This window comes from Ranitomeya imitator, chromosome 2, assembly GCF_032444005.1.
Source record: "Ranitomeya imitator isolate aRanImi1 chromosome 2, aRanImi1.pri, whole genome shotgun sequence".
Lineage (NCBI taxonomy): Eukaryota > Metazoa > Chordata > Amphibia > Anura > Dendrobatidae > Ranitomeya > Ranitomeya imitator.
In genome coordinates this window covers 306,300,803-306,316,919 of record NC_091283.1, presented here as the reverse complement: position 1 = coordinate 306,316,919, position 16,117 = coordinate 306,300,803, and the positions used below count along the sequence as shown (strand labels likewise).

At 43.8% G+C, this 16,117-nt stretch overlaps 1 protein-coding gene across 2 annotated transcripts in view; it reads left to right on the top strand.

Annotated features, from left to right (window-relative positions):
• Nucleotides 1-16,117, top strand: part of LOC138666960 (oocyte zinc finger protein XlCOF22-like) — a 48,895-nt gene that overhangs the window by 9,739 nt on the left and 23,039 nt on the right. For both annotated transcript variants that reach the window (XM_069755166.1, XM_069755167.1), the window contains exons 2-5: nt 567-706; nt 3,473-3,623; nt 3,753-3,932; nt 4,015-4,138. In XM_069755166.1, coding sequence (XP_069611267.1) covers nt 624-706; nt 3,473-3,623; nt 3,753-3,932; nt 4,015-4,138 — 538 coding nt within the window. In that variant the 5' untranslated portion in view covers nt 567-623. The remainder of the gene's footprint in view (nt 1-566; nt 707-3,472; nt 3,624-3,752; nt 3,933-4,014; nt 4,139-16,117) is intronic.

Here is a 16,117-nt window from a genome sequence, read left to right as displayed (position 1 = left end):
TTTGTAATAAATTACAGGGAAACCATCTGGGCCTGGCGTTTTATTATTTGGAATAGTGTGTAGGATGTCCTGTATCACTTGGAAAGCAATTTTAGAGAGAAGAGATATACGATTTTCTAATTGGACCTTGGGAAGGGAAAGGGGGGCTCAAAATTTCTGAATCCTGTCTGCTGCAGTAGAGCATTCGATCATCGGAAGTTTGGTAATAAATCTTAATAAAAGGCTGCTGTGTCCAATCAATCCAATATAAGTGTGGTGTGATTATTTGGTAGTTTATAAGGTAAAAAAAAATGGGGAGGGGAGTAGGAGAAAGGGGCTAAAAATGGAAGCTCATATGAATCGCGATTACCTCTTATGTCATGATTCCCTTTGGGAGAAAGAGATTCCAGGGAGTAAATCCAGAACACGTCTCTGTAGAAGTTTCCTGCGTTGTGATTGTGAATCCACTGAGGTAGCCTCTTCTAACACCGACCATCGGAGATCAGAACTTTTATCACCATCTCCGAGAAATGTCCGGCCATGGTGGTCTCGCCAAACTCATGCTCTTTCTCATTCTTTTCTTCCAGGGGCAGCAGTGGATTTCATCCTAGATCCATAAAGAGGAGCGATGTTCCTTCAGTCTGATGTTAATTGATGGTGACATTTGTCCAACGTCCACTTTACCACAAGTCACTTTACCGAGTAAATCCCACCAGAACTGTAGCAGGTAAAGACCCCAATATCCACGGGTGTCCCTTCTAATTGGGGGGGGGGGGGGGGAATATCACCTCTAATAATCCCCGGACAGTTCTGACAAACACGGAAAAGTGCCCCTTTATGGAGGTGACAGAAAGTCTGTTTAGTCACTTTAGCTTAATAGTATCAGCTCTAATCAAATGGTGAGAGAGCGATTTACCCAGAAGATACAAAAATTGTGGGGTTGTTATGAAATGTTATATTTGGGGGATTTTTGTGCTGTCACCGTATAAGAATCACAATGGTTTTGTTAAATTTTCGCTGATGGATACAAACGACCCAACTATGAAAAAGAGGAACCAACAGAAACCTGTATAGCTCTCACAGTATGGTGTACCTTTCTTGGCCCCTACAGACAGTATAATGTTCACAGTACCGCCATCATCCCCCCACACAGTATAATGTTCACAGTACCCCCATCACCCCCCCCCACACACTGAATGATGTTGTCACAGCATCACCATATCCCTTCATACTATATGTTTGCACAGTACCCCCATCACCAGTTTTATTTTTTTACATTTTAACACCTTTTTTTTGTAATATATTTGTAATATATGGAAGCCTATGGCAAAATGCTAAAAAGTCATATCCCAAAGAAAAAAAAGAACACTGTATATGGAGACATTGGCCTCGTGTATCTCCTGTCTTGATGTTCTTACAAACAAGCATTTATAAAAGTCTCAAACTTCTGTGTGTGAATCGGACCTGAGATCTAATGTGATAGAAGATTACAGTGCGGGGAAGACTGGAAACCTTCATATAGACGGCCGGTGGTGATGGAGTCAGTGAAGGACTCTGGACAGATATGTTTCTAGAGCCGTAGTAGAAGATGAAGATGTCATCCTCATCATGAAGTAGTTATTTCTCCTGTCACGTGTAATGAATATGCAGCGCCCCAGGGTCCTGGTCGTTGCAGTAATATTGTTCTCCTCTAGGGGGGAGTGATATTACGTTTGGTGGCAAAGAAGGACAACTGAATCCAGGTATCACAAACATGCAACACATTTCGTACTCCAGGCCACCAGGGAGAGCTATGCTCCTATTTATTAGGGCACTCATCACACTTATGTAAAACTGGTTGCCTGGGGAGGACGTTAGTTAGTTTCTGGCTTTGCTTTGCTTAGGTAGTTGGTCCCTGACAGAGGTGGGAGCCTGTCAGAGGCTGAGACAGATGGACACGGAGCTGTGCCTGCCCTGAGTGCGGCAGCTTCTAGAAAGATGAGCCGTTAAAAATATATGGAAAAGGACGGCACTAGAGCGATACAATATCCAATGATCAGGACTGGTAACGGAATCCCAACCGTCAGACGTCACGAATGCTGGGGGTTGCTGTGCTCTGCATACAAAATGTGAACCAAGAGTCCATATGAACAATAAAGAGAAAATATGCGGCACTCACCCCAATGTAGCAGTGAAAACGTGAGCTTTAATGGAGAAAATGAGTAAATACATACATCTGTCAGGACATCAGGTAAGCAGGAGGGTGCGGTATTGGAGCTTGGACGACGGCCGTTTCACACGCTAGGTGCTTCGACGGTCCAGATGACGTTTTCACTGCTACATTGGGGTGAGTGCCGCATATTTTCTCTTTATAGCTTCTAGAAAGAGACACTGAAGGAGGACTGTATTATAGAGAGGGTGAAGAAGTCGTAGCAATGGAGTGGATATCAGAGGAGTTCTACCCTACACAGGCTGCCTCCTTCTGAGGCGCAGGATCCCGGTAGCTGGAACACTGAGGGAGCAACAGTCCGTTATGCCTTGCTCCAGAGACCGGCAGGACAGCTAATTTTACGTTACCTGCCTGCCCTACACCCAGGAGGCAAGGTGGCACCGCTTAGAGGCTGGGGCATGATAGAGTCCCTGTAAAACGCCTCAAGCCACCGGTCATACGGGTTTGTCTTGTCCATCTGGGGACAGAGAGACATAACATCTGTAACATCTTCAACAGTTGTGAGGACCTTATGAGATGCTTAGCAGTAAGGGACTACAACACCACAGTGCTAGAGGAAGGCTACTGATTTCTACCTGGACAAGGGGACTCTGGACTTGCCTCCAAACTGGCCGGACTCTGCCTGCCCTGTGATCTGGTGCTCTGGACTGTGGATGCTGAAGCCTTCAGTAAAGGTAAAGAGACTGCAACCTTGTGTCCGCCTTCTTCACTGCACCTCACATCATCCACCATCTATACACTGGGAAGCCCTGGGGACATACTTCACCTGTGGGAAGGTATACCATCTAGCTGCCATAACATCACCCCAGCAGACCCCTTAAAGCAGCATAGGTCACCCTGACCGAATACCACAGGTGGCGTCATGAACATATCCCTTAAAGACCTTTCCCTTTAACACGGATGTCCCAAGTGCCACGGATCGGGTCAGCCACCGTGACATCCCCCTGTGAACCGAAGGACCCGGTACCGAGTACCCTACTGCCCTTGTGGGCGCTCCAAATATCTCCTGCAGTATTGCTAATGCCGATTCCAGTGTGGGTAAATGAGACGAGAATTATCGTTATGGAAGATGAGTCTATGAAAAACGTATTCAGCTGCCGACTCGGAGATAGAAACTGCTTGTTATCTGTGGCCTAAAACCTATATATTTTATTAGAAGGTGGAAGGAAGAAAGCTAAACATTGTAAAATAATAAATCTCCTTATGTTTCCCCTTCTCTCCAGTAATTGTATTATTACACAGGATTTTTATGATGTTATATCGGCTCATCTTCTTCTCATTCAGGACTCTACAATATCGGATCCTCTCAGTGACAATCTTCTATATTAGGATAATTTTTCTGAATTGCCCATTAAGGATTGATATGGACAGAGACAAGATGGCGGAGAGGATATTACACCTCACCCTAGAGATCCTCTTCCGGCTTACTGGAGAGGTGAGCGATTCTGATGACGTCACATTGCATCATTCTTATCTATGGGAATCACAGATGGACAGAACTGGAGAGGTGAGGACTCTGGAAATGTATGTAGTGAGATCTATTAATGTGTCTCTCCATAACCAGGATTACACAGTAGTGAAGAAGACCTCTAGTGAGCGCTGTCAGGACCCTGTGTCTGAGGGATGGGGAAGACCCCTGAGCCCAATCACGGGACCTCCACCTCACCCCCTGATACATGAGGACATCAATGACCAGAAGATCCTAGAACTCACCTACAAGATGATTGAGCTGCTGACTGGAGAGGTGACACTGCTGGGAATGCTGGGACATTATACAGTGATGCTATGAAGGGATCGGGGGATGACGGTATCATTGTATGTGTCAGGTTCCTATAAGGTGTCAGGATGTCGCTGTCTATTTCTCCATGGAGGAGTGGGAGTATTTAGAAGGACATAAAGATCTCTACAAGGACGTCAAGATGGAGGTTCCCCAGCCCCTCACATCACCAGGTAATAGACAGGACTAAGTGCACACGGCCTATAATTATCTGTATGTAAAGAATGAATTCAGTCCCTGTATGTCCAACCCATATTAATACTACAGAGACATATGTGAGGGGTGATGAGCGGTGTAAAGAGGAGATTCCTACATATGACTACCCAGGTAAGTAGTGACCACTAAATGCAGAGAAGTCACAGATTCTTCTCAGTCACCGGCTGTGGCTGCTTTATCGGTGGTGTAGTCTGGTCGTATCACAATTGTGTGGTCACCATTTTGCCTCTAGATCACAACATTCTCTTCCATCCAAATGACTTTTGGCATTGAATTTGAAAGCCCTTTTATATAGAACTTACAACCTGGAGGATCCACCTACCTCCTGGGATTAGGAGACGCTGACCGTTACCTGCCCAGATCTGTAAACTACAAAGCCAAATGACAGCGTACGTAGAATGTGCTGACAAGTTATAAAATCACTTGAAGAAAAATATGATGGTCCTGTAAGAGAAAGCGGAGGGTAATGATGCTGTTGGCTTCCTAGAACCCTGATATCTTATTGGATGAATCTACCTTCTCCTCTTCTGTGCTGCTGAATGTTCTCATATCGTCCCTACATGACCAGGTCCAGTCTTTCTGGCCAAACTGCACTTTTATGATCGACAACATTAAATGTGCAGTGAGGCCAAGTGTGAATTTCTGTACAATAACAGAGTTTCCCTTTTATCCTGAATTTTCAATTTCTTTTTAAAACTGACTAACTTGAAACAGGATTGTGATAAACTACATAAATACATTACACCTGTGCCATGATATATATCGAAGCTGTGTATGGTTGATGGCTGTAATATACATTGAAAGGGGTTGTCCACTGTGATGCGGTGCTGTGACACTGGCACCCAATCAGCGCTGGCGTCACTGTCTCCTCCTTCAGACAATCTGAACATGAAGGGGAAGACAGAGCTGCAGCTCATCCTGGACTTCCTCTTCATGTTCAGTTTGTCAGAAGGTAGAGACAGTGACGCCAGCGCTGATTGGGCATCACTTGTTACGGTGCAGCGAGTGCTAATTCCGCTGGACGCTGGAACAAAGCCAGCGTGGCAGTTGAGTATAAGTTTTATTATTTTATCGGGGATGAACATTTAGTTTCAGAAGTGCTTGTCCTAGTACTGGACAACCCCTTTAATAAATACTATAGATATGCATGTATTGCCAAGTTTTTAACACTAAGGTTCGGATATGGCTTTAACCCCTTCCCGACCTGGACACCACATAGGCATCATGAAAGTCGGTGCCAATCAGACCTGTGACGTCTATGTGGCGTCATGGAGGGATCGCGTCCCTGCAGATCGGGTGAAAGGGTTAACTCCAATTTCTCAGTCGCCCATGACAGCACTACCAGAGAGAGGGAATCCGCCCTTCAGGACAGGAAACCTACAGGATAAAAAGGGCGGTACCTCTCTCCTGCGTCAGTTTGGTTTCCTGTCCTGACAGGGAACCCTCTAGGTCCTTATTCCGGCTGTTCTGCGGAAAATCAGGCAGGACAGGGCGAGAATCATCCTAATAGCCCCCTTCTGGCCCAAAAGGGCCTGGTTTTCCTGGCTGAGAATTCTATCGGTCTCCGATCCCTGGGTTCTCCCGGATCTTCCGGATCTTTTATACCAGGGACCGGTGTTCCACCCTCAGTCAGCAAACCTCCACTTGACAGCGTGGAACTTGAAAGGTCACTACTAAGGGCAAGGGGCTTTTCAGATAAGTTAGTATCTACACTATTAAAAAGTAGAAAATCAGTAACCACTAAAATCTACGGTAAAACTTGGAAAAAGTTTTTGTCCACCTCTGGGGTAAAATTACAAGACGGGGTCCAAGTGGTCAAAATATTAGAGTTTCTGCAAAAAGGCTTAGATATGGGCCTCTCGGTGAGCACCTTAAAAGTACAAATAGCGGCCTTAGGTGCATTATACAGTGAGAGTATTGCCTCTAACCCATGGGTAACAAGGTTTATTAAAGCTGCAATACGGTCTAAACCTTTAAAAATCAGAAGCCTTCCGACCTGGGACTTAAATTTAGTCCTATCAGCTCTGACAGAACCTCCATTCGAACCCATAGATTCATTACCAATTAAAATCTCATCTCTCAAAACGGCCCTTCTCACAGCGTTGACATCTGCCCGTAGAATTAGTGACCTCCAGGCTCTATCTGCGAACCCTCCATTCACACAAATCATGGATGATAGGGTAATACTAAAAACAGATCCCGCTTATCTACCCAAGGTTGCTTCCAATTTCCACAGGTCCCAAGAAATAATCCTTCCCTCCTTTTGTCCAAACCCTAAAAATAAGAAAGAGGAAAAGTTCCACACCTTAGATGTGAGAAGGTGTTTAATACACTACTTAGAGTCCTCCCGACAGTATAGGAAGGAAGGGTCTCTCTTTATCTGTTTTCAGGGACCTAGGAAAGGACTCAAAGCCTCCAAAAGCACTATAGCTCGCTGGGTAACTGATGCGATAGCCTTGGCATACTCGTCCACGGGAAACGCAGTTCCTGAGGGGCTCAAGGCGCATTCTACAAGAGCCATGGCGACCTCCTGGGCCGAAAGGTCGGAGGTACCAATAGACAAAATCTGCAAGGCGGCCACCTGGTCATCACCTTCAACCTTCTTTAGGCACTACCGCTTAGACTTGGCCTCTTCGTCTGACTTAGCCTTCGGAAGAAGGGTCTTGCAGGCTGTGGTCCCTCCCTAAAGCAATGATCTCTGTAATTCTCTCTGGTAGTGCTGTCATGGGCGACTGAGAATACGGTAGTTACTTACCGATAACGGTATTTCTCAGAGCCCATGACAGCACCTGCTTATTCCCACCCTATCACGTGTGCGGTGAGCACCTTATTATATGAAATGTGTGTTTCTAATTTAGACACGGTGTAATCCTGATAAGTATTTTGTTAAAATTGTATATTTTCCTGTTGTCACTAACCTGGAGGACCTCTGATGCTATGTAAACCAAACTGACGCAGGAGAGAGGTACCGCCCTTTTTATCCTGTAGGTTTCCTGTCCTGAAGGGCGGATTCCCTCTCTCTGGTAGTGCTGTCATGGGCTCTGAGAAATACCGTTATCGGTAAGTAACTACCGTATTCCCCGACCTGCAGGTACTTCAGCCCAGGGGGGTGGCTTTGCCCCCTCGTGGCCACAATCGCTCTGATTGGCTGTTTCACTTTCAACAGCCAATCATAGCAATTTGTAATATTTCATCTATGAAACTTGGTGAAATATTACAATCCAGCCATGGTCGATGCTGTAATATCATCTGCCATGGCTGGAGACCGCGATCTGCCCCCTCCACCGACTGACAGCGGTGATCTGCCGCCGCTGTCAGTCTTTCCTCCCCTCCGTTCTGTGCTCCGCTGCCCACCTCTCCCCTCCGCCTGCCCCCGGCCTCCCCTCCGACCCCCCCCCCCCCCCTTCCATACTTACCAAGCCCTGGTGTCCGTCCATCTTCAGCAATGGGCGCCGCCATCTTCCAAAATGGCGGGCACATGCGCAGTGTGCCCGCTGAATCTGCGGGCCAGCAGATTCATCCCAGGTACATTGTGATCACAGTGATCAAAATAAAAAATAGTAAATAAAGCCCCTCTTATCGCCCCCATAGGTAGGGAAAATAATGAAATAAAATATATTTATTTTTATTTTTCCACTTGGGTTAGGGTTAGAACTAGGGTTAGGGCTAGGGTTAGGGTTGCAAATAGGGTTAGGGTTAGAATTAGGCTATGTGCGGATTTGGCTGCGGATCAGCAGCGGATTGGCCACTGCGGATTTGTGGCAGTTTTCCATCACGTTTACAGTACCATGTAAACCTATGGAAAACCGCTGTGCCCATGGTGCGGAAAATACCGTGCGGAAATGCTGCGTTGTATTTTCCGCAGCATGTCAATTCTTTGTGTGGAATCCGCAGCGTTTTACACCTGTTCCTAAATAGGAATCCGCAGGTGAAATCTGGCCAAAAAACACTGGAAATCCACCATAAAACGCAGTGCGTTTTACCTGCGGATTTTTCAAAAACGATGCGGAAAAATCCACACACGAATCCGCAATGTGGGCACCCAGCCTTAGGGTTAGGGCTGGAACTAGAGTTAGAGTTGGAATTATGGTTAGGTTTAGAATTAGGGTTAAGATTAGGGTTAGGGGTGTGTTGAAGTTAGGGTTATGGTTAGGGTTGGGATTGGGGTTGATTGTGTGTTGGGGTTAGGGTTATGGTTAGGGTTGGGATTAGGGTTAGGGGTGTGTTGGGGTCAGGGTTGTGGTTAGGGGTGTGTTGGGGTTAGGGTTGTGATTACGGTTATGGTTAGATTAGGGTAAGGGGTGTGTTGGGGTTAGTGTTGGAATTAGAATTGAGGGGTTTCCACTGTTTAGGCACATCAGGGGTCTCCAATCACGACATGGCGCCACCATTGATTCCAGCCAATCTTGCATTCAAAAAGTCAAATGGTGCTCCCTCCCTTCCGAGCCCTGACTTGTGCCCACACAGTGGTTTACCCAAACATATGGGGCACAAGCGTACTCAGGAAAAGTTGTACAACAATTTTGGGGGTCTAATTTCTCCTGTTACCCTTGGAAGAATAAAAAATGGGGGCTAAAAAATTATTTGTGTGGAAAAAAAATGATTTTTTATTTTCACAGCTCTGCGTTATAAAATTGTGAAGCACTTGGGGGTTCAAAGTGCTCAACACACATCTAGATAAGTTCCTTTGGGGGTCTAGTTTCCAAAATGGGGTCACTTGTGGGGGAACTCCAATGTTTAGGCACACAGGGGCTCTCCAAACGCGACATGGTGACCGCTAACGATTTGAGCTAATTTTTCATTCAAAAAGTCAAATGGCGCTCCTTTCCTTCTGACCCTTGCCGTGTGCCCAAACAGTGGTTTACCCCCACATATGAGGTATCGGTGTACTCGGGAGAAATTGCCCAACACATTTTAAGATCCATTTTATCCTATAGCACATGAGAAAATGAAAAAATTGAGGCTAAAATTTTTTTTTTTTTTCACAAAAAAATTAAGTACTTTTTCATTTTTACGGATCAATTTGTGAAGCACCTAGGGGTTGAAAGAGCTCACTATGCATATAGATAAGTTCCTTGGGGGGCCTAGTTTCCAAAATGGGGTCACTTGTGGGACAGCTCCAATCTTTAGGCACACAGGGGCTCTCTAAACGTAACATGGTGCCCGCTAAAGATTGGAGCCAATTTTTCATTCAAAAAGACAAATGGCGCTCCTTCCCTTCTGAGCCCTGTCGTGCGCCCAAACAGTGATTCCTCCCCACATATGGGGTATTGGCATACAACTTTTGGAGTGCAGTTTCTCCCTTTTACCCTTGAGAAAATAAAAAATGTGTTGCTAAAAGTTCATTTTTGTGACTAAAAAGTTAAATATTCATTTTTTTCCTTCCATGTTGCTTCTGCTGCTGTGAAACACCTGAAGGGTTAATAAACTTCTTGAATGTGGTTTTCAGTACCTTGAGGGGTGCAGTTTTTAGAATGGTGTCACTTTTGGGTATTTTTCAGCCATATAGACCCCTCAAACTGACTTCAAATGTGAGGTGGTCCCTAAAACAAATGGTTTTGTAAATTTTGTTGTAAAAATGAGAAATCGCTGGTCAAATTTTAACCCTTATAACTTCTAACAAAAAAAACTTTGTTTCCAAAATTATGCTGATGTAAAGTAGACATGTGGGAAATGTTATTTATTAACTATTTTGTGTCACATAACTCTCTGGTTTAACAGAATAAAAATTCAAAATTTGAAAATTGCAAAAATTTTCAAAATTTTCACCAAATTTCCGTTTTTTTCACAAACTCAAAAATTATCGACCTAGATTTACCACTAACATGAAGCTCAATATGTCCCGAAAAAACAGTCTCAGAATCGCTAGGATCCGTTGAAGCGTTCTTGAGTTATTACCTCATAAAGGGACACTGGTCAGAATTGCAAAAAATGGCCAGGTCTTTAAGGTCAAAATAGGCTGGGTCATGAAGGGGTTAACCCCTTTATGACCTTGGGATTTTCCATTTTTCCGTGCTCGTTTTTCGCTCCCCTCGTTCCCAGAGCCGTAACTTTTCTAATTTTTCCATCAGTATGGCCATGTCGGCTTATTTTTTGCGGTACGAGTTGTACTTTTGAACGACATCATTGGTTTTACCATGACGTGTACTAGAAAATGGAAAAAGAATTCCAAGTGCGGTGAAATTGCAAAAAAAAGTGCAATCCCATGCGTGTTTTTTGTTTGGCTTTTTTTGCTAGGTTCAATAAATGCTAAAACCGATCTGTCACTATGATTCTCCAGGTCATTACGAGTTCATAGACACCAAACACGTTTAGGTTATTTTTTATCTAAGTGGCGAAAAAAAATTCCAAACTTTGCTAAAAAAAAACAAAGAAAAATTGCGCCATTTTCCGATACTCGTAGCGTCTCCATTTTTAGTGATCTGGGGTCGGGTAAGGGCTTATTTTTTTCGTGCCGAGCTGACGTTTTTAGTGTTACCATTTTGGTGCAGATACGTTCTTTTGATCACCCGATATTGCATTTTAATGCAATGTCGCGCTGACCCAAAAAACATAATGTTGGCGTTTTTCTCGCTACGCTATTTAGCAATCGGGTTGATCCCTTTTTTTTATTGATCAGGCGATTCTGAATGCAGCGATACCAAATATGTGTATGTTTGATTTTTTGTTTTATTTTGAATGGGGCGAAAGGGGGGTGATTTAAACTTTTAGATTTTTTTTTTATTTCATTTTTTTTTTTTTAAACCTCCTTGGGAGGCTAGAAGCTGGCATAGCCTGATTGGCTCTGCTACATAGCAGCGATCATCAGATCGCTTTTATGTAGCTTAATCACAGGCTTGCTATGAGCGCCGACCACAGGGTGACGCTCACAACAAGCCGGCATAAGTAACCATAGAGGTCTCAAGGAGACCTCTGGTTGCTATGCAGACGCATCACTGACCCCCGATCGTGTGCCAGGGGTCGGTGATGAGCGCGTTTTCGGCTGCGCGGCTGGAAGCGGTAGTTAAATGCCACTGTCAGCGTTTGACAGCGGCATTTAACTAGTTAATAGTGGCGGGTGGATCGCGATTCCACTCGCCGCTATTGCGCACACATGTCAGCTGTTCAAAACAGCTGACATGTCGCTGCTTTGATGTGGGCTCACCGCCAGAGCCCGCATCAAAGCAGGGGATCTGACCTCTTATGTACTATCCCGTCCAAGGTCAGAAAGGGGTTAAAGAAGGCTTCTACTTGTGATATAATGCTCTTTTATTTAAAGTACAAAATTAAAGGAATAGTATGATTGCATACACTTTTGTATATTTTAACATACAAAGGTTAAGTACATATAAAGATCAAACACATAGAATGATTAAGTACAGTACAACATATACTCACATCATCACCAAGGAGCATTTAAGCCTCATCCATCTGAAATATCAGAGATGCGAGCACCAAGACAGAGAACACTTGGGAAATTCACAACACTGCACGGGCGTCTCCACTTATGCAGGTATCACAATACTGTACACGTGTACAGGTACCCAACTCTCTGCTTCTATCTTAGTCCTGTTTCTCAGGCCTTATATAGTGATTTACACTGTGTAACTCTGGTTTCACCCTATTTGCCCGTGGCCAGCTTTCAAGATGAGATGAAACCGAGATACCAGGTGAACATCAAACGATGGGCCATAAACTCTGAATATAAAAGCCACAAGAAATAGATAACTCCACCACAGACAGAGGTTAAATAAACCTTCATGTTTTACAAAAACAAACATAGAGAAACAGAATTGTTTGTGAGGTGAAGGCTTTCAGGCAATGAGTAAACAGTTCTCAAGATTGTGTCACTATGAGCATTTTCTGTCTGTCTGTAAATGTATGACCATCAATGCTGCTCTGTAATGGTCTGAATGCATTCTGTATATTTCAATATGGACTCAAAATGTCCATTTTTATACTACAATCCATACTTGGCTATTTTGAGCCATACATTATTTATACAAGATACCATATCCTAAAGGGACAAAATAATGGAAGTGTACACTGTATACAACAACACAAAGCAATGCATGCACAAAGTATGGTAAAAATTACTATTGTATGTGCAGTTGAAGTGAGTAGTAGTACTTTTATGTCTTCATCTTGAGTAGATACCCCTGTCAGTTTTGTCCATAACTGTAATGGGTCGGTACTACCACCGGACATCCCCTTGAGAAAACACAAAAGAGAATGGTAAAACCAAAAACACTCAGTTTGAAAAAATGTTTGCAGTAATCCGCAAGTGCTAGTAAAAGATGTAAATAACAGGGTATTTGGTTGATACGTTTTTTGCAAAAAACGTATCAACCAAATACCCTGTTATTTACATCTTTTACTAGCACTTGCGGATTACTGCAAACATTTTTTCAAACTGAGTGTTTTTGGTTTTACCATTCTCTTTTGTGTCTTCAGGTTTCTTGGTGGTGTGTGAACATGTTCTTACAGACTTGTTCACTGTGCAAGTAGCCCATGTGTTCCTGATCCCCTTGAGAAAGCAGTATCTCGGCAGCGAAACGTGCGTCGGGGGTAGCGCCCAATCCAGGGGGCATCTTCATGTGGTAAGATCCTTGGTTTATGTGGGGTCCCAGGAGAGATTTCTACAGTGATTTTTTGGTGTTAGACACATATGGTTCCCTGGGACACATTTTATCTCCACCCTTGTTTGCGGTAGGATGTGTCTCCCTTTATTGCATTCATTACCTTCCCACATGCACACAGCCACAGTGGCTATACTTGCAGGACGTGGGGTGTGTAGGTTTTGCCATTAGGAGGTATTTTTCTCCGCTCCTGGGGGTCGCTTAGGAGATTTAGGATCTTATTTGTGTCATATTTTGAGTATGGTTACATTTGGTCCACACTTTATATATATCTACATGTATGTCCCTCTGGTATGTTTCATTGGTGTTTTTTAATTGTGTGTTAATTTATTTTTTTTTACTAGTTTTCTAATAAATATGTATCTTTTTCTAAAAACTCCCATTGTCCTCCTATATGCATTTCTAATGTATTGGTAGCAGTAGTGGTCTTTGTCAAACAAAAATGACTAGTGTTCATCAGCTGATCCAAGTAAATGCATAGATTCTGTTTTGATTTTCCATGAAGCCCCATTTTCCATAGTTGGTCTCTCGGCTTTTGGTCTGAAGATCTCTTGGGTAGTGACAGAAGTTAAAAGGACCATGCACACGGTGGCTACAGTGATGCACCATTTCCAGATTTTGATCTAAAAGAAAAAAAAAATATATATATATATACCGTATTTTTCTGACCATAAGACGCACTTTTTTTCCTCCAAATTTGGAAGGAAAGTGTGGGTGCGTCTTATGGTAGGGATGTAGCATGTGGGGAGGGGGGCAGCAGCGAGTGGGATCGCAATGATATCCCACTTCAGGAGGCAGAAAAATGTCCCCACTGCAGGGAATCAGCTGCTGGGGAAACCATGTAGTCCCGATGATTAAGTGCAGTGAATATTCATTAGCTACTCCCCGCCCACCTATCAGCTGAGGGGTGAGCCTGGAGCAGCAAATGAATACTGCACTTAAGCAGCGACACACATGGATTCCTCAGTGCTGATTCCTGCAGCAGCTGGGGAGATCCATGTGTCCGGGGGAGGAGGAGGCAGCAGCAGCAGGGTATGGGGGAGAGGAGATCACTGGTACCTTCCTGGGCTGGAGCTGAGTGCTGTGCAGGAGGACCTGTGATGATGTCAGAAGTGGGCGGGCTGGAGCATCACATGGCAGCACAGATCCCTCCCTCTTCTTGACATCATCACAGGTCCTTCAGACTCCAACACTAGAATCTGCTGGCTTCCATTACCTGTGCTGTGGAAAGGCAACAAGAGGGAGGGCTCTGTGTGCAGTCATGGGATGCTTTTACCTCACCACAGTGTGGCTGGCTGCCACAATTAAGAGGTTAGTCTTTCCAAAACACAATAAAGCACTCTGCCACTCCTTTAGTGAACTATAACTCCCAGCATGTCATAGGATCTGCAGGACATGCTGGGAGTTATAGTTCTCCCATGGGATTTTAAAGCAGCACTCCAGTGTTATTTTGCAGTGCTGGAGTGGTGCTTTCAATATCAGCCCTGCGCCCCCATTCTTATACTCACCCTCCAGCGTCTTCATATAGTACTTCACAGACACCACACTGGTCCCGCAGCTTCCAACATAATAACATACTATTATATATAATAACACCACATATAATAGTATGTTATTAAATATTTTACCACATTTTTTTGCTTCAAATATTTTTTCCTTATTTTCCACCTCTAAAACCTGGGTGCGCCTTATAGTCCGGTGCGTCTTATAGTCCGAAAAATACGGTATATATATAATTACTCTCTGAGATAACAACACCTGTCCGTTAACATAAGTTCCCATAAGTTGCGGACATTACATTCTACGGGTAGGCACAAGCACACCGGTCTCCTAATCCTGTAATTATAACCTTGCGCCCACTGAATTGTTTTGGATTTCCATAAATCAAACAGGCCTCCACCCTTGTATCTGCGAAAGCTTTAACATGCTGTCTGTTTTTACTTTTCCATTTAATCACCAAATCTAAGTGGGGGCTTCTATCCATTTGTGGGGTGTGGCCAGCAAGTCAATCACTTATCTTTTTCCCCATCTATCCTCCATTTCAGATGAAGACAGCTTAGGAGGATAAAATGATAGCCCCTTTTGAACTCTAACATATGTATTCTTTCCTCATGCTGTTTTCTATATGCAGAAAACAATATGCGTCCGGGCCTACCAATAGCGCCCAACTCTATCTTTCTCCACTTTCACTTTCTGTAAGCATGCAACCACATAGATCTTTATTTTAAACACGATTATTCATATCTTCTCTACAGCAAATGCTGCTGCAGGGAAGATATGAATGGGGCTTCAGCAACAGATGCTGGTGCGTGTGGTACCCAGCACAGTGCGTGTGGTACCCAGTGGGCACACAGGCGGCACACGTGTGCCACACTGATGTGCCACAGAAATGCACCGGCACACGGACACAGATAATTCCGGTACCGATTTTTCCGGTACCGGAATTATCTGGACGTGTGAGGCTGGCCTTAGGAATATCAGAGAAGCAAGCACCAAGACAGAGAATCCTTGGGAAATTCACGACACTGCACGGGTGTCCCCACTTATGCAGGAAAGATATATATCTTGGTACCATGTTAGCCAGTAGATAGAAAAATATATAGAATTGAGAGTCCTCAGTGGTTGATACCATATTTTCAGTTAGCCATTAAAAGGTAACAAACTGCAAGCGTTTGAGACTATTCAGGCCTCTTCATCAGGCATAGACTAATACAACATCTAAAGAATCACATATTTATACACAACACAGCACAGAACTGTCATTATGGGAGAGTGATAAACAGCTGAGTCCATAAATAATGGAACAGTTCCTAGATAAGGAGTGAATGTTTTATTGTCCTCTGATTGGGGTCTGGTTCTGTGTTATGATGACCCATAAGGTTTGAAGTGCAAATTCCTTAATTGATGTAAAAAGACATCCATGCAACACATTCATTCCTGCACTGAGTGTGTCAAAGGTCATCATCAGCTTATATTCCCAGACTCTTCTGTCTCTCTGAGATTTGAAGTTACCTTTTAATACAAATAATTTCATGTCCATAATGCTGTGATCTGGGAGACAAAAATGTATTGCCACAGGTAGATCCATTCTTTTTTCTCTTATTGTGTGGCAATGAGAATTCATTCTTGTTCTAAACTTTTGCCCTGTCTCCCCCACATACAGACCCCCAGTTGGACATTTGGTACAAATAATTAGGTATACCACATTAGATGTGATGCAGCTGAAAGTACCTGGGATCTTGTAGTCCTGATGTGAGTTGGGGAGCTTTATCTTGTCCGTAGTCATTATAAATGGACAGGTTTTACTTTTTTTTTTTT